Source organism: Benincasa hispida, chromosome 9, assembly GCF_009727055.1.
Source record: "Benincasa hispida cultivar B227 chromosome 9, ASM972705v1, whole genome shotgun sequence".
Taxonomy (NCBI): Eukaryota; Viridiplantae; Streptophyta; class Magnoliopsida; order Cucurbitales; family Cucurbitaceae; genus Benincasa; species Benincasa hispida.
The window spans coordinates 27,078,388-27,102,887 of NC_052357.1; the positions used below are offsets into that span (position 1 = coordinate 27,078,388).

At 27.9% G+C, this 24,500-nt stretch overlaps 1 protein-coding gene across 1 annotated transcript; it reads left to right on the forward strand.

The window, feature by feature from the left end:
* The first annotated feature begins 19,786 nt into the window (after positions 1-19,786).
* On the forward strand, positions 19,787-22,055 carry LOC120084642 (transcription factor MYB14-like). Its single transcript, XM_039040453.1, has 3 exons — positions 19,787-19,919; positions 20,066-20,195; positions 21,554-22,055. Exons 1-3 carry the CDS (start codon positions 19,787-19,789, stop codon positions 22,053-22,055), a joined length of 765 nt encoding a protein of 254 aa, XP_038896381.1.
* The last annotated feature ends 2,445 nt before the right edge of the window (positions 22,056-24,500 follow it).

Below are 24,500 nucleotides of genomic sequence, written 5' to 3' on the forward strand. Positions count from 1 at the left end.
TAAGGTGAAGTCAGCTTACCGTTGATAAAGAGAGGATTAAACATTTGGTCATGCAGCCAAGTAGGTACTATCAATCCCACGAGAAATTTGAATGCCTATAAATAGGGAGTTAGGATTCATTTTTCAAATCACACAAAAATCATAAATTTCGTAGAGAAAGTAGAGGGTAGTGAGAGTTCAGAGGAATGTGTCAAATTTGGACGAAAGAGATCTTCCAATCTACTCATGGCATTTGGAGTGATTCCAAATCCATCTGAAATCTCTGGAAGTCTAGTTTTCAGAGTAGGGCTGCCAGAGGAAAAGGCTCAAAGGAACTGGGCTGGAGGTTGAGAAGAAGGCAGAAGGGTCAGACTGTCGATCTCAGTCTGAGCCATCTCTTGAAGATTTTGAGATTACGGCCAAACCACGAAATTTTGAACTGAAAGTTTTAGGGTAATTCCTAAGACATTTTAGAATAAGTTGTACAAGGGAGTATTTCCAAATAAGGTTTGGAACTATGAGTAATCTAAGTCGTAAGTTGAATCTGGATTCTAGGGGTGAAAAAGGGACCCGAGGAGCTACTAGAGTGAAAGTGTTCCTAAGAATTCGAGGTGAGTGGGCTAAAATGTTTTCGAACTAAAACACATTTTTTTAAACTTGTTTTGATTACAAACGTTTTTTTATTTAGAAAAGCATGTTTTGCGAAAAATAATTCTTCATGCCTACTAGTTTTTCTAAAGTGGTTTTCCAAGCAAGTTTGAATTGTGATTTGAACGCATGCATATTGTTGAAAAACTATTTACATATGTATGATGTTGATTTTATTCCAGCATGCGTTACCATCTTTTAAAGCCATGTTGTATATGTGTTTATACTGTATATACTTTAAAGAGAAAAGTTGTTTATTAAATTAGTTTTGGTAAAATGCGATGCCGAACGTACAAGGAGAAGGCATCCACCCAACTATATATCTGAAGTAAAGGAGAAGGTATCTATTGGTACTTGAAGTACGACCAATTAAAGCTCAACTTAAATTATTCAAGGAAAATCTACTTGACACTTAGAAATTTCCTTCCCCTTAACTTAGGATTTAACTTTCACTTAGTTAATTCCTTTTATCACTTGCTTAAGTAAGAAAAATAGAAATCCGGGTTTCACATCATCTCACCTATGGTCATCCTAGTAAGATGTAAGTCTCAATTATCAACGACATTATATAAAGAGACTAATCATCTCGTGGTCCAGTCTTATACAAACTCTTTGTATAGGATACCCCCGCTCGCATGTCTCCACATGAATGGTCAGGATCAGACCATTTGTAGCACTTTATAACACTTGTAACATCTACAGAACGGGTTGTATCTGTAGTGTCATTAGGATAAGGTATCCCTCATTTATCCTTATACTACAGATCATTTAGGTTATTACTTAAGGCATGATTCACTTGTATGTCTCACATACATGCTTAAGTTACATGAAATAATCACGAATCTTAGTTTATTGGATATGAGTAAATGCATATAAAATAACATTTATTTTATTAATAACAATGTGTACAAAAAGTTTACGAGACCACCGAGAGAATTAGGACACCAATCCCAACATTATGATGCTTGGATAGCAAAGATGGAATACTCATCAACATACCAAAAGTGCGATGTATTGATCGATTTGTATCCTAAATCCACATGTGTCCTATTACTTTTGTTGTTATCTGTGTCAAACCATTTACACTTGAATATAAAAACATGTCTTCTGTTCGCATATTGGAAATCTAATATTTCGTCTACGACACCGTAGAAATTGTTATCCACACTTCTGTTCCCACTTATCTCCCCAACCACTAGGACTCCACTATTTTGTGTAGCTCGACAATTATCACACTCTACAGTATGAAATCGTACCCCATTAACAATGCATCTATTGTAAGAGCGCACCTTAGATGAAGGTCCCATTGTAAGTGAAAAGAAATTATCTAAGAGATCTTCTCTCTCATGTCGTTGTAGAACTTGATATTTAATTATACATTAAAAATGACTACAAAAAATGAATCACCTCTCAACTTCCAATAGTATGTATACTTGATCTGAACCAATCGAGAAATTTTTGTTGATGTCTTCTATATAAGTTTGAGGCGTTTTGAGCTTCACGACAAATTAATCTCAAGTGTTGACTAGATAATTGATCATTAGAAAGTTATATTAAATAATTTATCTTAGAACTTAGAAATTTATAAAGTTTGAAACGTAGTTGCAATAATTTGTTATTTCTTTACAATTATTGAGAATGTACCAATGTGCGATACGCTTTTCCTCCACTGATAGTGTTCGTAAAGTTGACGACCCTAATGGTCATACTCTCTGCCTAAATAATTCATATTCACCAAATATCTCATGATCGAGAATGTTATCATCATTTCGTTCATCTCTATTGAATCTCATTTCAATCCCACTTAGATATCATAAGTAAAAGTTCCATTATTCATTCATTACATATGCTTCTGTTATAGACCCTCAGGACGTGATTTTTTCTGAACAATTGTTTTAATGTTCGTAAACTTGTTTCAATAGGATACATCTAACTGTAACTAACCGGACCCACCACTTTGGTTTCATATGGTAGATGAACAGCAAGGTGTACCATTACATCGAAGAAGGCAGGTGGGAATATTTTCTCCAACTTACAAAGTATGACTATGATGTCTGCTTGTAGTCTTTTCAAATCACTTACACGTATTATGCACATAAGTCGTGAAAGAATGCACAAAATTCAACAATAGCAGTGGATATGTTCTTCAGTAGGTATACTCGAATACCAATAGGGACTAGTCTATGAAGCAACACATGACAGTCATGTGTTTTCAGCCCCGATAACTTTTTATCTTTGTCATTCATACATCATGATATATTAGACACGAATCCATCAAGAAATTTCACTGATTTCAAATACTTACAAAACGAAATTCATTCACTATTAGTTAATGTGTACACTGCATATGGTTTTACAAATCTGTTATCGACCTGTATCAAGTGTAAGTCCTTTCTTATCTTCAAATCTTGTATGTCTAATCGAGCATTCGTTGTATCCTTTATCTTTCCTCCAATGTTTAACAATGTGCCCACCAAATTGTCGCATAGGTTTTTTTCAATATGCATTACATCCAATTTATGTCGTAACAATAATCTAGGCCAATATGGAAGTTGGAAATAAATACTTTTCTTAGTCCAGTTTAGAATTCATTTTCTTTTTTTTATCTTGCTTTAATGGATGTTTGCTAAGCACAGAAAAGTTCAACATATTTATTTGTTATAAGATCTCTTCTTCATTCATTACGATTGGAGGAGGTCTATGTTCAACTTTTCCATCATATTGCCTACTTTGACGCCAACAATGATTCTCTGGAAGATAACATCGATGTCGCATAAATGATATTTTCCCTCTTATCCCGAAGGACGAATTATCTTCTTTGCATATAGGACAAGCTTGATAACCTTTTGTACTCCACCTAAATAAGTCACCGTAGCAGGGAAGTCATTAATAGTCCACAATAAGGTGGCATAGAGTTGAAAAAACTCACCAATAACAGAATCATAAGTTTGCACACCAATAGTTCATAAGTCTTTCAATTCTTCAATCAACGACTGCAAGTAAACATCTTCCTTTCCAGGAGATTTTGGACCAAGTATGAGCAAAGACATGAAGAAGTTTGTTTCTTTCATGAATTTCCAAGGTGACAAATTATAAGGGATTATCACCACATGCCACATATTATAAGAAGTACTCATATTTCCAGACGGATTGAACCCATCTAAAGCTCATCCCAAATGAACATTTCGGGGATCTAAAGTGAAATGAGAAAATTCACGATCAAAATGTTTTCGCCCCTCTGCATTAGCTGGATGTCGTAACACATCCTCTGTTTAAACTCGTTTATCTTTATGCCATCTCATGTCGGAAGCGCCTTCTTTTGAGGCAAACAATCGTTTTAATCTCGGAATCAATGGAAAATGACGCAATACCTTATGTGGTTTTTTTTACCCTTGCCATCATTAACTTTTTATCGAGACTCACCACAAATGGAGCATTGTTGCAAATCTGAAAAATTCTTTCCAATACAATACACAATCATATTTGCACACATAAATAGACTCATAACCTAGGCCTAAATCATGTCATTTTCGCTTAGTTTCATAAAAGGAAGTAGGTATAGTGGTGCTAGCTGGAAATGTTGCTTTTAACAATTCCAGCAACATGTCAAACAATTTGTTACTCCAGTCATTGAGAACTTTGATATGCATCAACTTCACTAAAAAGTTTAAGGATGAAAATTGCAAACAACCAGGATATAGTTCATTATGTGCTTCGGTCATTAAATCCTTGAATAAGTTCGTGGCATCTCTTTCTTGACTATTAGAGGACATTTCATTCTCAATCTCTTATTCATTTGCATCTTCGTTTTCAATTAGAATTTGTAGATCGTTTATAAGATTCAACATCTCATTTTCTTCATCAAAATTACACTCTATACTATCTACTTCAACGTTGTGTATTGAATGAGTTGTATGACTTTCAAAACCTCTAAATAAGTTAACTGGCTCTCCATGATATATTCATTCACAGTATGAGGGAGATATGATGTTAACAGATGTCGCTCCACAATATCTAATTTTTCTCAAATTGAATTCATACAATTCTTGCATGGACATCTTATTCGTCCGGATTCATTAACATGAAACTTCGCCACATCTAAAAACTGGGATATTCCTTCTCTATACTCCACTGATAACTTATTCCTTAGTTTGATCCATTCTTTATTCATCCTTAAAAATAAACCTTTTCTGACCAACTTGTAATCCAAAACAATAACCTATATTAACTAAAATGTCAAAAGTTCATATCATCACATCCAAATTGTTTACCAAACATATATTCCATGAAATGTAAGAAGAAACAAGAAGTTGATCGACTTTAATCTCTAAGAATAAGAATGTGATCATGTATAAGCATAATAGTAAAACCTCATCAAACTAAATGTGTGAATATCCAAATATTTCAGTTAAATGATTAAGCTTATTTGTTATTAAACTCCAAAGTTGGTTAACTAAGAAAGCTATGTGCTAATACTGAATTATAAAGTTATCAAATTTATTTGAAAGGGGAAAAAAGATCAAGAAGAATAAATTATAGTGGGTTATTGCAGCACTTCAAACCTCTATCTTGAACACATAAAATTTCAAATCCTATCACAAAATTCTGGTCTAGTAGATATATGATAGAGAAAATATTGTCACTAATTTGGTTATTAATATATATTACCATATGGGATTTTAGGGTGGAATAATGATATCATTTCTCTATAGCAATCTTCACCTCATTATATATTCTTTCCTTTCTCAATGGTCAAAAACTTATATCTTAAAAAACAAGAGGACAAAAAGCATAAATAACAAATAAGACAATTTATTATAGGACAAGGATAAAGTCTATTCATAAATCTTGGAAGGCCCTTAAATTAATTAACAACAAATCAACAACGAAACTAAATGAAAAAAACGGCGAAAGAAGACATTATCGACGGCGGCGAAGCTCATTGAACAGGCGGTAGAGCTGGTCGAGCGGGCGGCGGAGTTGGTCGACGATCTTTCTCTCAACAGCAATGGCAAAGGACGACCTCTCTCTCAACAGGGCAGCGGTAGACGACGCCTCTCTCTCTCAACAGCGGCGGTGAAGGACAATCTCTCTCTCTCAAAAGCGGCAGCGGTGGACAACCTCTCGGTGGCAAACAGACAGACTCTCGACAGCAAATGGACAACCTTTCTCTCAATTTCGCCTAAGGTTTAGGATTTGGAGAAGAAGAAGGCAGATGATCTGCCTTCTGCACGATCTGGGTTTTTATACCAGATCTCTCGACAGCCCTCAATAACCTTCGGAAGATCAGAAACTCCCGACGAATAAATAACTCATCGGGAGTTATTATAACTCCTAACGGGTAATGTCTCACCGTCGGGAGATAGTTTCAATCTCTCGACGACTAGTATACGTCGTCAGGAGTTGTTTCTAACTCCCGACACATATCTTACGTCGTCATGAGTTGTTTCTAACTTCTGACACGTCTCTTACGTCGTCAGAAGAGACCCTATCTCCCGATGAAAGTTTTAGGTGTCGGGAGAGCCTCTTTTTCTTGCAGTGATAGATAACAAAGGAAACAATTTGGAGATGGAAGTAGTGTTCATAGGCTTAATTTTCAAAAACAAAAACAAAACGCAAAATGGTTACCAAATGGGGCCTTAATAATCAAATAATAATAATAATTAAATTATTAATTACAAGTATTTATAAAATGAGTAATTTATAACAAAAGTGACATAATTTGATGGAACAATTTGATGAATTTATATAATTAAGATTTATTAATTAATAAAACAATCGAAATTGGTTTGAGAAAATAAATATAACATTTTGTGATTAAAAATTAATGATTATAATTAATCAATGATAATCTAATTATAATTATTAAAAAATAATACCATAAAATATTAACCGTAATAATAATTAATTAACTACATATATAATTTATTAATGAACTAATAGTTTTAGTGCATCAATTCTTTACGGTTTATTTTAAAAAATAAGTGTGGGTGTGTATATATATAATCATATATATATATATATATATATATTATATATATATATAATATTATGAACAATTATTTTAAATGACAAAACTGTTAAAAATATTTACAATAATAGCAAAATATCACAATCTATCTATGATAGATCGTGATAGACAACGATATACTACTATTTGTGTCGATCATGAACACAAGTAGATACAAATAGTAGTTTATCATTGTCTACCACAGTCTATCACAGATAAACTATGATATTTTGCTATTATTTGTAAATATTTTTTGTTCATTTTCTTATATTTGAAACAGCCCTAATTATATATTAAATTCTTTTCTTAAAAAATAATTTATGTTTCAAAAAATAATTAATTAACTTAATTCAAATATTAATAATTTAAATTTTAATATAATTTTCCTAAATTATAAATTTTTATTTTCATATATTAATTAATTTAAATTAATTATTTTTAAAAAAGATTATTAAATTTAATTTTAAGTAATATATAAAATAAATTAATAAATCCATATATTAAAAGATGAGAGAGGGTGGGAATAAAAGAAACCCACGGTTTTGGATGGGTATAATTCATGGGTATAAAGGATGCATGGGAATAGCTTATTCCTATGCCTAAAATATCAAAACTTATACAAAACAAGGGGATGGGTATCTAATTAATTTTTATCAATACATTGAATGATAATTATTGCTTAATTAATTAACTTATTAAAAATATATAAGATTTTCATGCTTAATTTCATAAATTAAATACAAACATAATTTTTGTTCATAAAATTCTGATAGCATTTCCCATGCACAACTAAACACAATCATATTTGATTCCCAGACATCCTATTATTCGGTATCATATTCTCAAACCTCCTTTATTCCCATGCATCCATAAAACCTTAAACCAAATTGCCCTTTAGTTCATAATATAATGGAATAACTAAGAATATTTGTATGGATGCCCAAAAATTGAGCCCAAAATGGCAAATGACCCAAAATTTTTAAAAAAATGCCAAATGACCTTCTGCTAATGTCATAGATGAGTGAAGTTACAAATGTGTTCTTTAGATTTATTTCTCTGTTGCTCTTTTCTTCTTCTGTAGCGTGACCTTCGACCTTTCTTTTTCTTTTTTCTTTTCCTTTTTACTTTCTCTTCTTCTTCTCCGACGGACGAACTCGACAAAAATCTTTTATTTCTTGTTTTGTCAATGATGCTCATGACTTTTCTCTGACCAACTTTAGTAAAACCAAAGTTGATAAAACCAAATGAAGCGAGAGAGAGACTGAGACTGAAAAAGAGCGAGACCGTGACCGAGAGAGAGCGAGAGCGAGACCGAGACCGAGAGAGACCGAGACCAAGACCGAGAGCGAGAGAGAGTGAAAGGGAGATAGAGCCAGAGAGAGAAAGGGAGAGCAAGAGAGAGAAAGAGACGAAGTGTGGGAAAGAAAGAGACAGAGAGTGAGAAAGAGAGAAAGAGAGAGAGTGAGAAAAGAGAGAATTGGGCCGACAGAGCAAAGAGAATTGAGTTGAGAGAGAGCGAGAAAGAGAAAGAGAGTGAGAAAGAGAGAAAGAAAGAGAGAGAGCGAGAGAGAGAGAGAAAGAGAGAGAGCTAGAGAGAGCGAGATACTTTTTTGTGCACGCACGAGTGTATTTTGGTAATTCCACCTGAATTTGACGTCAACAAAGGGTCATTCGGCATTTTTTTTTTTCAAAAATTGGATCATTTGATATTTTCGACCCGATTTCTGGATCATTCATACAAATTCCCTGAATAACTAATAAATTCATTGATGAAGAATACATATTTTTCTGATTTTTTTAGGGAACCCTTTTGGAGAGAAAAACCTTAAAACTGATTATTTCTAATGATTCAATTAATAGCATTTTGGAGGATAGTAAAAAAGCTGAAGAAGACTTTTAGAGGCTTATAAGCAAGCATTAGATTTTACTTTCTAATGTATTTTTAGTTTCTATTCTTCTTTTTGTTTGTATTGATGTTTATTATTTTTTTGTGTTGTGGTTTGTTTTTGGTATATGCAAAAGGTCAAAGGGAGTTGCTTGACGACTTGCAGAAAGAATTGAAAAGAGCATGGATACAGTTGTTCGAACCAGAGAGATATAAGGAGTTGTTGCGAAAATATTGGTTTAGTATCATGGTATGATAACCCTAATGGAGTGAATAAAATTTAATTATTTTCTTTTAGTTTGCTCAATTTGAACTAATTAATACACTTTTTAAAGCAATGTATAAAAATTCTAATTAATGCCAATAAGAGCGTAACTCAACTAGCATAATGTTCATACTATCAACCTCGTGGTTTGAGGTTCGATTCTCCCACCCTATACTTTAATTACAATACCTCTTCAAAAAAAAAGTCTAATTAATGCTAATAATAATATTGATAAAAGAAAATTATGGAAAAATAAATTCAATTAATCTTAATCACCTAGCAAGAATAATTTAGAGTATGCAACTAAAATGAATTGTAATACTAAATAGGAAAAGAATTAGAGAAGAAAACATCAAAATTAATTTTATAGTGATTTTGTTAAACTCGACCTACTCCACTCCCTAAGCGCCATTTTGGATATTTGAGTATAAATTTCTTTCGACGGATCTTTCCACAAATTAAGAGCAAACCCTATTGATCCTCTCTATAGAGTTGGGATCAAACTGTTACAAATTAGAAATTTTAAAGAACACGTGATAACTCTCGATCCTTAAATATACAAATTTTGAGTTCACACAATCTATTTCTTATAACACAATAAAAAAAATTCTCTATAATGAAATGGGAAGAAAGAAAATCAAGAGCTCCAAGAGAGTTGAGGATTGTAAAAATGTAAATAATAATAATAAAAAAAAAATGTGTTGCAGAAATTTGGAGAAAATGAAGTTTAAAAAAGAGAGGAAAGATAAACATCATATTTTAATTTGGACCATTGAGTTAAAAGGAGAAATCAATAATGAGATTAATACGAAAAAGAGAAAAAAAAAAATTATATATATATATATAGAAGTGGAAGATTTTTTTTCAAACACCAACAAATACGTACCTGAAAATTCAAAGACTATATTTATAATTAACCTTAATTTATATTATTCATATTTTGGATGGATGGAATTACATCTATTCTCAAACCATGAATTGTGTGTAGTAGGACATAACTTGTGAGATAGAAGTAACTTAGCTTCAATCTACTACATCTTTTATATCTTTCAAGATACCTAAATCTCACGTGCAATTAAATTATTATAAATTTATTTAAATTATTTAATCTTAAGTTTGTCAAAATGTAGACAAAGTAGGTAAAATAAAATCAAAGAAAACCAAAAAGTGTTGAAGGGCAAGAGTGATTGGTGTTATATCAAAGAGCACTAAACTCCTTTTTTTTTTTTTTTTTACCAACAATTTAACCTAACTCAATTAATTTCAAATTTCAAAGCTAGGTAGGTTGAGTTGTCAAATGATCGTTTAGTAAGCTAATTGAAATATAAATAGAATTCAACGGACATAAAAGATATATTTTGACTATGAGATCAAGTTAATAATCTATCGACTTAATTTGATTCTAAACTTATATCTAGCTTTTTTTCAGTATAATTTTGTTGAGAAATAATGAAAATGTGTAGGTCTTTTGAAGCACCAATTTTATTATTATTAAATATGAAATTAAGTTCATAGTCGTCAATGCCGAGTTCTAAATTGTGAAAAATTATACTACATACTTATGAATAATTATGTTTTGATTTTTTTTTTTTTTTTAAGAATTTGAAATTGGATATATTTATTTAAGGTTGTTTGGTTTGTGTTGCAAGAACTGTCTTACTGAATTTCTAATAGGATGTCTCTTGAAATGTCTCTCACGATGTCGATTTTGTAGAATCTTTTCCTTATCTGGAATATTCTACACTGTTATTTCTTTGGGGAGTTTTCCTTATTTATGGTCTATCGAATTTGAATGAGATTATTTTCCTTCCTTCCACTGTATGTATTTAAGAGTAAGATGTTGTCTTGCTAAGGTTGCCACTTTTATGGATAAAGAGAAGTATGCGATTGTGTATTGTGTCAAACAACAAAGACTCTGTGACTCGAGAGTTCATATTGCAAGAAGTTTAATCAGTATTTAGCAGCATGTTGTATTGTTGTTATTGAATGGTTTTTTTAATCAATCTTGAGAAGAAATTCTTGACCTTTGGGAAAGCTTAAGGCATCATTAGTAAGAAGGGATTCTCATCCTTAGGGGGATCCTAAAGTAACATTGATTGAGAAGATGTTCTCAAACTTAGGGGAGCCTAAATTTATCAAGTGGAGTGGTCTTCATTTGAAGGTGAAAAGATAAAGCATTGGTGAGAAGGTGTCTCAGAGACACTTAAGGAGAACCTAAGTGATTCTTCACTAATATTCACATACGTAAAAGGAACCTAAGTTATATTGAGAAGGAGTCTCATATTTAGGGGAGCCTAGGGTAGCAATAATAAGTTAGGCTCTACATGTGTTATTGTAATCTCCTCCTCCTTTATTTCACCGAACTGGATTATCAAACTTTGTTTGTTAAATGTTTATTTTATCGTTGGTACTTTATTTGTTGTTATTATGATTGCCAAGACTATTTGTGAAACATTTTTGTTCTTTGTGGTGGATCACCTTAATTTCATTTTTAAAATAAAAATACATACCTATTATTTAAAAAAAATTAATAGAAAGTTAAAAAGGAAATACTTGTATGAAACTATTTTAAAATTTTGTTGGGGAATTAAAAGAATAATAATACATTAAGTAAAAATATAATTAGATGTATGTCAAATTGAGCATAACTCAACTGGCTTATATTATCAATCTGAAGTCAGAGATTCAAATTGTGTTTACTTGTTATTCTATTGTTTCTTTTCAAGTACAATAATTTGTATTGAGTGAATTCGAACATTTGATTTTTTAATCAAACGTGTATATTTTATATCAATTAAGTTATGCTCATGTTAATATTTTTATTAGATCTATATTCTGGATTTTATTAGAGAGAATTTAATATTAACATTAAATCTTTACTATATTAGATTAAATTCTAACTTTAATTGATAGATAGTAATCTCTCTTCGAAATCAAATTATGAATATGATTTAAATGATACAGAATTCAACAAATAAGAATTATATATAAAACACCCAAAATATTTTTTTTTCTATGAAAAAAGTACCTATGAACCCAAAGTATGAACCAAAAAAATAAAGTCTAAACCTAATTAAAAGTCATCCTAAACACCACTTTAATTTAAATCATTTTGATTTTGATTAAATTTTAATTTTAGTCTCTGATTTTAACTTTGTTTTACAATTCAATCTCTTTCTTTGATACAACGAAGAGATAATGAAATTTGAACCTCCAACGTTCAAAGCATTATATATCAATTATTATTGAGTTAGGTTCACTTTAGCTTCACAATTCAATGTCTTGATTACAATTATTTCACTTATTTTGATGGTATAATTTTCTAAAATATCTGTAACGTTAACCAATAACATTAGCATATGTGGCACAGTGTATTTGATATAGAAAAGAGAGATGGTTATCTAGCATTTTAAAATAAATTACACATAAAAGGGTCAAACTGATTGACTTTTATTAGACACTTTGTATTAAAGCTTGAATTTGGTAAAAGGAAAAAGAAAACATTAGAAAATTAAGTGGGCTTTTTATGTAAAGAGAAAAAGGGTCATGTAAGAAAAAAAAGAATAGATTTTAGGACTAAAATTTTTAAAGATGTGTGCAATAAATTCCAATTCTCTTCTACATAAACTTTTTATAATTGGCACTAGAAAATATATATTTAATTTTATTTATTCTTAACCTAATTTAATCCTTATTATGCCATTAATTAATTAAAAAAATGTAAGTTTGTTTTTGTAAAACCTAGGTCCAAGATTCGACGCATGATGATTCAAACATTTTTTATTGTCCATTTTGGACATAAATCCTAATGACTTTTGTTTTTTGTTCCACTCAAAGGACCTCATACCAATAGAGATAGTCATCATCATTCCCAACAATTCTCTAGTATTCTTACAAATTAGGCACGTTATCTGCTTGTCTTGAACTAACTATCCTCACAAACACCTCACGAGGTCTTTATTCTTAAGAGGTCAACGAACATAAAATTACTCCAAGCTAAACACAATTAATTTTGGAGTTCTTATGATTGATCCAACCAAAAGGAATTTGCACCTTGATATAGATAGTTACTTTCAACTCTTTAAGCCTTTTTTAAACTACACTTTCATATAGTCAGATCTCTCATTCGGATATGATTTGAGTTAATTCATGTAACCCTTTTAAAAATATCAGAAATATTATATTTAAAGTTTCATACTGAATTATAAATACTACAATGAATATTTAAATTTAAATTATAGGAACTAAATTCAAAACTACATCAATTATGTAGATTAAAAATCTATCTATTTCTTTAACTTTCCAATTTTTTTTTATTATTATTTTTACATTTACCATTTTAAGTTTCACTTAAATTTGTCCTTCTTTGTGGGGGAAAAAATCATTGTCAATGAGGATGGAGTATCACATCAAATTCAACTTTATGCACTACATAATTTTCAAATCAAGATAATTTATTAAACATTTACTAATGTCTTTTTTCCATGTTTTAGTTTAGAATTTTGACTAAATTGCAATGTATGGGACAATAATATTTTAGTTGTGTGATATATTTGTTTCTAAAAATGGAGATATGAGCTTGGATCATTGCCAACGTCACTTACCATTCCCCCACCAACATTCATTTAATTTACAAAATAAGTTTAATATATATATTCCATTAATAACACTATGAAAATTATATCTAAAACGTTGGATTGTATCAATTTAAACTTTAAATTTTTATTAGTAAACCAATTTAGACTAATTTATAACTATTTTGATTACTTAATTTCATGTAAAAATCAAATCAAAGTTACAAGAATTCATAAAATTATTTTTCTTCTAAAATTCCTACGAAGTAATAGAAAATATATCTTGTTATTCTTTCTAAGCAAGTATAAATTAAATTAGCATTAACGTAAGCTTACTTTAGTCAATATGAATTATTGAAATCTTGTTGGAAGTTCTAACTTTTTCATAATTATGATTGATTCCATAATGGTTGATCTTAATGTAGTCATATATACCTATGTACTCTAACAAAAACTAATACAGAAACATATCTAAGGTGTATTTGATTTAACTTTTCAAATTATTTAATTTTAGAAAAAAATGAAATATTTGACAACCATTTAAAATAGTAGTTGAAACATTTTTAAACTATATTTTAAACCATTTTTATCAGAGGGGTTTAAATAAAAATGATTTAAAAAAAAATACTTTTTTTCTCTAATCTTTCTAAACAAACTCATTTAAGATGGGTAAACTGATTTTTCTTAAAGTAGGGAGATTTTCAAAATAAGAAAAACTATTTACATAAAATAACAAAATTTCAATCTTCTTTGATAAAGACTGATAGAAGTCTATCAGTGTCTATCAGTAATAAAAATTTATAGAAGTCTATCAATAATAAACGTCGATAGAAGTTTATCAGTGTCTATCAATTTTTTTTTTTCTATTTCTATAAATAATTTGTTATTTTTTCTATAGGTGGAAATTTCCCCTTAAACTATTGACAAACCTCCTTTAATTTAATGACCAAATTAGACTTTGTAGATAGGTAAAGAAACATTCATAATTCACCACTTACACCTCCATTATTTGTCCAAAAGTTTGCTATTGGATTTCCACCTACCTTTTGAAAAATCTTAAGTACATAAACATATAGGTTTGTACTTAATGATATATTTATAAATCTAAAGTACATGAATATAATAGGTTTGTGCTTAATGATATATTTATACACCTTTACCTTTTAGCAATCATATAAGATATTGCATTGCTTTATTAATGTTTATACACTTTGTTTTGTAAAAAAATATGCTTTAAATATGTTAGATAGTTTTTTCAACCACTCAATTTAAACTTTATTTAGTTTTTTAATACAAATTTTTATTTAGATAAGATATTTATGTTATATATTGGTTTATTTTTTCTTCATCTCAAATCACACCTACATAAATAAAAATAAAGACAAATATCAATATCCCTTGATTTTGAGAACTGTATAAATTTAAATCATAAATTAATAATTGTATCATTATAAACTTTTAACTTGAGATTTGTATCAAATTAAACCTCAAACTAATAATTATATTAATTTAAATCCTAAATTTTCATAAATATATCCATATAAATCCCAAACTTTTATAAGTCATCCATATTTAATTTAAAAAATAACATACAAAATATTTTGATATATTTAAAAACAGCTCTTTCATTAACTCATTCGTATCTGATATATGGTAAAGTTTATTGAAAGATAATGCAACTAAAAAAATAGATAAATGGTGCAACACGTAAGTTTGGGGTTACCTCATTTGATTTTCTTTTTTCCAAAAATATAACAATTTTACCAGTTTTTTTTTCCTTTCAAATAATGGCTTTATAATCATTATCAAGTCATGTAGGAATCATTAATGAATTTCTCCTACAAATATATTATATTCGTTTTTTTTATAAGGGATTTTTTTCAAATTTAGAAAATTAGATAAATTATGTATAAATATAACAAAATATTACTATCTATCAAAGGTAGACCATGATAGAAATTGATCAGTGTCTAATAAATATTTATTGCAGTCTATCGTTCCGTGATAGATATCTATCGTAGTCTATCATTGTCTATCACTGATAAACACTAGTCTATCGAGGTTAGAGGTTTGATTCTCTCATCTTACACGTTTGCCAATGTGAGTGTAGCTCAACTGACATAGTGCTCGTCAGTGTTTTAAAAAACCCTCTTAAGCGCAAGCCTAGGCGTGCCTAGGCCCAAGCTATAGGTCTGGCACCTCGTTTTGAAAAAGCGAGACTCACAAAATATTGCACGCTTTAGGCATGTGCCTGCCTAGGCCCAAGCTATAGGTCTGGCACCTCGTTTTGAAAAAGTGAGACTCACAAAATATTGCACGCTTTAGGCATGTACCTTTTTGAAGTCCTAAGGATCAAAGCCCTGCGCCTTGGGGTTTTTCAATTATTTTTAAAAAATAGTAATAATTAAGGAGTTTCCTTCTTTATTAACTAAAAGAATCAAGTTTACCAAAACTAAATGCAAAATTTCTTATGTTTTTTGTCATTTTTTTCCATATTTCCACTTCAATTATACTCTCTCTTTTTAATGTAACATTTTCATATATAGTGCGTCACAAAAAAAAAAAAAACCTGCACTTTTTTGTGCGTCTTGCGCCTAGGCTATAGAGGATCATTGCGCCTTGAGGCGCCTTGGGCATTTAAAAACACTAGTGCTCGTACTATCGACCTTAAGATTAGAGGTTCGATTCTCCCATCTCATACTTTAATTTCAATACTTTTGCAATATATATATATATATATATATAACCATTTAAAATATCCTTTTTATAATGCTATAATTTCAGTTACCTTTTAACTTCTAAATCATTTAAAAGGTTTAGAAATAATTTTTAAAGAAAATCATAAATTAACTAATATAGGACTCATTTGATAAGCATTTGTTTTTTTAAGAATATTGCCTTCTCATAGTTTTGTTAGTGAAACATTTGAACTTATGGTCAAAATCTCACAAATAAAAATAAGTTTTTAAAGACAACAATTTTTTAAGTTCAAGCATTTGCAAAAAGAAAATAATTAAACTCATAAATGTTAGTGATGCTTATAAATTTATAATTTTTAGAAATCAAAAATAAAATTCAAATAGCACACATAATGTATGGTACTAAATCCACAACAAATTTAAATATTGAAGAGTCTATTCGGTAACTATTTGATTTTTTATTTTTGTTTTTGAAAATTAAGTTTATAGATACTATTTTCAACCTTCATTTTTAATTTGTTATCTACTTTTTATTAATAATTTAAAAAATTAAGACAAATTTTAAAAATAAAACAGTAACTTTTATAAACTTTTTTTTGTTTTTGAAATTTGACAAAGATTTTAACCATTGTACTCAACAAATATGCAAATCATTGTAAGATATGGAAAGAAAATAGGTTAAAATTTTCAAAACCAAAAACAAAAAACAAAATGATTACCAAATAAGGCCTATTAACATATTGGTGTAGTACTAAAATTAATTATTCTAACATATTTTCGAAGCCTTGACGAAAAAAACCAAAAACAAAAGTATCTTTATTTTTTATACCTGTTGTAACTATTTGGGTTTTTTATTTTTAAGTAAACGAGCAGTTTTTAAAACTTAATTTTTAGAACTTTGAATTTGGCATAAAATTCAATTCTGATATTTTAAAAAAAATGAAAATCACCGGAGAAAGTTAAAAAGAGAAAATTAGGCTTAATTTTCCATCACTAAAAAAAAACAATAAATGAAATGGTTGGCATCTTTATTATTACTCTTGTTTTATTCTCAAGTATCATCTTAATTTATTTACTTCTTTTCCAATGTGAATGCACCATCAAAATATATAAAATAAAGATGAAGATTGAAACTATAGTATATTTACTTTATTTTAGGACGGAGTAAAGTTTGTGGGTAGCACGTATACTTCTTTTTATATATATTATCATATTTATATTGTTTTTTTTAAGATAAAATTTACCAAAGTTTAACTAATTAAAGTACTATTATATTGATAAATGAACACAATAATGTTAGATGATATATATTGAATCTATCTTCATTAATCAACTTAAATTTTTAGGTCAATCGACAGTGTCTTAACTTGATATCAGAGCAAAATTTAGATCACTGCATGATCCGTCTGAGAATAGATATAATTATGTTATAAGAGTTACTCGTTGTATTTATGATAGTAATAATTCCTTTCATCTTTTTGAAATAATATTTGACGGTTGATTTAATAATTTAATTGATGTGAATTATTTTGAGTTGAGTTAAAATTTTAGTCTTTTAATTTTTTTTTTTTTAAAAAAAAAACTAATATCTTAAGAAGAATATTATATAGTGTATGAAGTCAAAAAAAAAAAAAAAAAAAAAAAAAAAAAAAAAAAAAAAAAAAACTTCAAACTTGTCTCTTAAGGGTGTAGAAATTGCCTTAAATGTTTAATAATGTCATGTTATTATATATTTTTTGTTTTGATAATGTTAACGTAAGTTATTGTTTATGTTTATTCCAATTATGTATGAGTGGTAATTCTCTTTGTTAGTATTTTATATTTCTTTTTCTGTATTTTCCTTTTTTATATTCTTAGTATGTATTTAGTCTTTCATTCACTTTTGTAAAGGTTTTGATTATTCAATAAAATACACAAAAGAATATATAACATATGTGTATTCTCCATAATTATTTAAATTAAATAATAATGTGATATATATTTATAAGAAAAATTTTTACAGATAGAAAAAATGTCAAATAAAAAAATACTGATAGACTTCTATCAAAATATATCACATAGTACGAATGATAGACTTCTATACAATAGACACTAATAGACTCTTATCAATCTCTATAAAATAACAAGATTAATTTTTGTTATTTTGAAGGAAGGAGAAGAAGAAGAAACATAGGGTGTGACATGACGAGAGAATCGGGAGAACAAGAAAATATAAATAAAATAAAGAACGTGTTTAAATACGTCACTTTATTCTAACTTTCTACCTTTCATTTCTATAATTTAATGTAAAGAAAAGAAAATATATTTAGTCCAAAATTTTTTATGCAGTTTTTATTTGATCTCTAAATTTTAAAATACTATGCTCAAGTTAATTTTATTTCAATTTAGTCTTCAGAATTCAAGATTTACACTTTTAACTTTTATTTCTTACTAAATACTCATTTTAATATCGGACTTTAATGTCTATTAATTAATGTAAAATAATTATAAAGTGAAATTTTAAAATTAATTTTAGTAGTGATGAAAAAATAGTAAAACGAAATTAATTATAATTCTTTTAATTTTTTAAAATTAATTAATAACATTAACGTAAAAAATTGAAGTAAATATTTAATAAAAATAGTCATCAGTATAAATCTTAAAATATAGAGATCAAATTGTAACAAAATTGAAATCACAAAAAGATGGTCACATTTTATAACCTAAGGACGAACAATATATTTTTTCCCCTTTAATCTAGTGCACCATGTCCCAATCAACCAATATTAATTTACTCAACAAGAAGCAAGATCATCACATTATGATTTAAAGTAACAATATGTTAACTATTGAGATTACATGAGGATGTTTTTCTGAGAATCAAGGGGGAGTCTAACAAGCTGCTGCAAATAATGATCAAGCTGGGCAGATAGTGTGAAAGAGGATAATGATATAGCCAAATATTTTTTTGCATAAGACACACCCTTGAGGATTGAGATTCAATTGTGGATTGGGTCCAAATGAAGAACTTAACCTTCTTGGGCGTTAAATTGGACCAGAGTATCTGGATTGAACGCAACAACCACACTTGCAACCACATCGAACAACTGGAGACCCATATGTGAGAAACTATTATTTATTTGACGGTCTCTTGGAGTTCAAAACCTAAGTTGTTTTGTAATTATGATATAACTTCTATTGCTCTAAATTGGAAGGTTTTCCTCTAGCCTTCCCACATTATAAACTCTCATGTACATTTTTTTTTTAATGCAATGAAGCTCCTCCTTTTGGGTCCAAAATGTGATGAGAGCACTACGAAAGTGTCACCGTAGTTAAGATGTTCTGGTGCGTCTATTGATTCCATTCTCTCCCAATAGTATCTTGTTTAAAAAAAAAATACATAAAATCTCACTTTTCAAATTTTATTAAGATATAATTTAAATTAACAATATTAACATTACTTACCTATAATTTAACCTAATATCACTTTAACCCCATTGGTCAAATGTAAGGACCCTATTTAATTGACAAAAACCAATAAGGACATGTGTCGGCAAATATTTTATTCCCTATAGTTTTAACAAACATGACAACATTATATTTGACTTTATCATTCAAAAGTGACAAAAAAAAATGTCATTTATACGAGATATATATATATAAAATAACCAAAGAGAGAGGTATATATTATATATATATAAATACATAGGGAAATAGGTTTTGCAAAGAGTTAGAAAACTGAAGAAAATGGGGAGAGCTCCATGCTGTGAAAAAGTGGGACTTAAGAGAGGGCCATGGAGCTTTGAAGAAGATCAAATTCTCATCAAATTCATTCAACTCAATGGTCATTCTAATTGGAGGGCACTTCCCAAAAAAGCTGGTATATAATTTAATTTACCAATCATATAATTTATATATATATAATATATATATTATATATATATATATATATATAATATTTGTTTCTATAGTAATTAATTAATATCTTGAATTATGAAAAAGGGGTTTCTTAATTTTTGTTTGTAGGTTTATTACGGTGTGGAAAAAGTTGTAGACTTAGATGGACAAATTATCTAAGGCCAGACATTAAAAGAGGAGATTTCACCCATGAAGAAGAAGAAACTATTATCAATTTGCATCAGTTATTGGGAAATAGGTGCTTTTTTTTTCTTTTTTTACTTAAATTATATTAACATATATTTGGAAATGGGAATTTCTATCTCCTATATGTATATTTCTTTTCTTTTCTTTTCTTTTCTTTTTCTCTTTTTTAGGTTAAGAATGGTCTTAATTGGTTGAATTAGGTTCAAATTGGTGGTCTTTTTCCTTTTGGTTAAAATTAAACCTACTAATGAGAAATAGCAAAAAATCAGTGAAACAAATGGATAGGATAGTTGCATTAAAAGTGCTATAAAAATTTAGTGGACATCATTACTAATTCAACTCTAAAGTTAGAAGACACAGAAAATTGGACTAGTTATTTGATTCAAATTTAATCATACGTTAATTTATGGGTTATTTCTAAATATAGAAAAATAAACCAAAATATTTATAAATATAATAAAATTTTACTGCGTCTATCTATATCATGATAGACACAGATAGTAGTCTATCACAGTTTATTATGATCTATCGCAGATAGACTGTAATATTTTACTATTATTTATAAATATTTTTAATAGTTTTGTCATTTAAGATAATTTACCTTCATTTATTTGATATACAAATGTAGTTGTCCTTTTATTTTTCTTCTTCTTATTATTATTATTTGACAATGTAGGGAGAGTAAACTGAACCTCTAATTATATTAAAGTTGATTATACATGTGTTTATATCTGTTGAATTAGATTCATTTTAACTTAAATGTCGTTGCAGTTTAATGAACAAAGAGTCAAAGTAGTGTAAAAAAAAAAAATTTTTTCTTTTTTTAAATTACCACCCTACTAGAAAAAAATGTCATTTAAAAAAAATACAATTTGGAATGATGATCAACTTCAAAAGATTGATTTTTTTAAAAAAAAAGATTGAGCTATGTTGTATCAAAATGGCTTGGACACTTCTTAATAACATTAGGAATATAATTAACATCTGGTAATACAAAGTATACAACAATCATAAAGTTTTATAAAAGCATAATGAATAAACTAAAAATAGAACATTCATGAATTATAAGAAATGAGAATACAAACTCAATTTAAACTAGTGTTTAAAATATGAATGGAATTAAAATTATAATTTAACTTAGTTATGATTATGCATATATATATATTTAAACATGTGAGGATTCTGCAAAGATTCTTTTGTGTAAGATTTTTAATTAGCTAACCTACAAAATCAACCTTGTTTTCTTCTTTTTCCCTTTCCTTCTTTTGAGGGCTTTTAAAAATGGGCATAATTAGATTAATTGTAAGTTAGCAAACATTAAATATCCTATTTTAAATTACTAACTAGATCTATATCATATTCTCTAATGGTATAGTTTGTATTTTTTGGTAATTTCTTTATATTATTCAGATGGGCGACCATTGCAGCAAGATTACCGGGAAGAACAGACAATGAGATCAAAAATGTTTGGCATACTCATTTGAAGAAGAGAGTGAACCAGAATGAAACTCCAAGAGATCAAACCAAACCAAACCAGAATGACGACAACCATTTTCATGATCAACCACTGTGTTCGTTGGAAATCAAATCAGATGGAGAGGAAAATGTTGATTGTTGTTCTAAGAATAACGACGATAATGACAAAAATGTCAGGCTCGTGGAGCTTGCTTTTATAGATGATTTTTTGAAGAACTTATTATCAGAAGAAGAATTCTTCGAGAACGAGTGGAATTTAGAGAAGGATTGTATAATGATAAAAGATATTAATCAATCACCCAAAAAAGTTGAAATTCCTTTGTGTGGGGAAGAAATTAGCAGTTGTAGTTCTTCAGAAAATACAGATGATATCATGGATTTTTGGAGGAATGTTTTTATGAGAGATGGAGAGTTACAAGAAATTAATATAATATGAATAAAATTTGGGATTTTATGATTTGTTAATCTATTATAAAAGAGAATTTTGGAAATTGTTTTATGCATTTTCCATTATTATTATATGAATTTTCTGTTATTAATTGTTATGCCAACTCTTGTACAAATTCTGCCTACACCTGAAAATGTGTTCCATAATAAAGAAGCTCTATATTGTTTGTTTGTTTTAATAAGAAAAATAAAAGATTCAAATTATTACCACAAATCTCTATATTTAGACATATGCATCTAATTACCAATAAATCTAAGAATGATGAATTAATTATGAATATTTAAAATGGACTTTCTGTCAAATGTTTTGTTTTTAATGAAAAAAAATCAATTTTTATATACTTTAAATTTGAACTTTTGAATTCGAGTTTTACACTATATCAATTGGGTTTTGCTTAGTTTGACTTGAATTTTGAGGGTTGATATCACTTGAAAAATCTCAAAATGATATAATTATATTACTTAAAATCTTAAACTTTCATAGATGAATCGATATAGACCTTTCATTAGGATTTAATTTATTTTAAATTTTTAATGTATAATTTTCACACATATATAAGACTTTTTAAATGTCTCGATTAGCGAAAATATTAGAGAGAAATGTTCGCAACCAAATATAATAATGTATTTTATTTAACATGATTGTGGTTAATTTTCACATTTTCTCATCTTCTTTTATCTTTTTTTGTTATTATTATTTACCTAAGAAAAATTAAATTGTTATTACATTTAAGTGATTCTCTTGATTTTTAAATGGAAATAAAGAAAAAATAGAAATCACTATTAGAGGGTCTAAATTAATTAATTATGTAAATTTAGAGTTCAAATTGATACCATCATAATTTTGAAGTTACAATTAATTTAGGGATACAAATTGACTTTATTCCTTATTTTAATTATAACCTGAATATATAATGAGTTAATTAGTTAAAAAGTATGAATTTTGAAATGAAATGAACGTATTATTTTGGCTAATAAGTAGAAATTAAATAGTTTAGGTCTATATATATATATATATATATAGTGGAATCAAACTTCCAACTTCAAAATTGAGAGTACAAATATTATGTCAATTAAGTTTTACTCATTTTTGGCAAATCAATGTTATTTTAAAATAATGATATTCGTCGTGAATTTATGGTGTATATATATATATAGATATAGATATGTATATATATGTATATAGATATGTATGTATGTATCAACATTCTTATATATGTCCATAAATTTGATATCAACCAGAGGTAATTAAATAGTTCTCTCGTACTTAAAGAAATCAATGCATGAGTACAAGAAAAATGCCTAACAAAGTATTAATGTGACCATAATTATAATGATAATAATAATTACATTCAAATTATTTAAAAAACCAGTATAAAATACTTATTTATGCTTGTTTGATAACTATTAATCTTTGATTCTGTCTATTTTTTAGGAATGTTTTTAAAAATAAACCAAAATTTAAAAACTATAAAAATAAAATAAAATAAAAAATAAAATGTTATTTAACTATTAAAAACTTAAGATTGAAGTGTTAGTTAGAAAAGATGAACATCATGATAAATAAGTGGTAAAAAAGTAAATCTAATTTTCAAAAACCAAATTATTATCACACGGACTTCAATCATTCAAATATATAGTTTTATTATTTCTTTCATATGATTTAACTTTTAGTTTCAATGTTTTGTTATCTATCAGGAGTTTAATAATTCTTCTTATATTTATTGTTTGATTGAAACTTTACTAAATATCTTTCTTTTTTTTAATTAGTAAAAGCAATAGAATGTAAACATACATTAGTACATATACCACATGGTATTTGTAAGGAATCTTAATGAAAATGTCGATAAAATAAGTTAATGTTCATTGATAATTCAAAAAAAATTTCATAACAAGAAATTAATTAAATTTTTTTTGTAGACATGATTGACAAATCATTGATATTTCTTTATGTTTATGTGTTCTACGGCGACATAATAAATAATAAGCATTTACACTATATACAAAAACTTAATAAACACTAAAAAAAAAAATATGAACAAAATATAATAAATGTGGACATAAATTTTACTAAATTTTACTATGTAAAAGTTTCAATGAGTTTAAAATGATAGAATATTTATTATTAAATTAAATATGTTTATAAATTTATTATTTATATAGTTTTTCTAGATTTATTCTATGTTTTATAAATACTAGTCAAGAAACACATACAATGCATCTGAAATCTTGTTGTTCTAATTATTTTTTAGCATATATTTAATTTTATTTTAGTTACCATCAACTTTTAAAAGTTAGATAATGTAATAATTTTTATTTTAATGTTTCCATATTGTCGTCTTTTTGAAAAAAAAAATCTCATATCCAATACAAAAAGAGAAAATTTGTTCTAGTAGTTAAATTATCAAGTTAATATGTTGATATTCCAGTATTG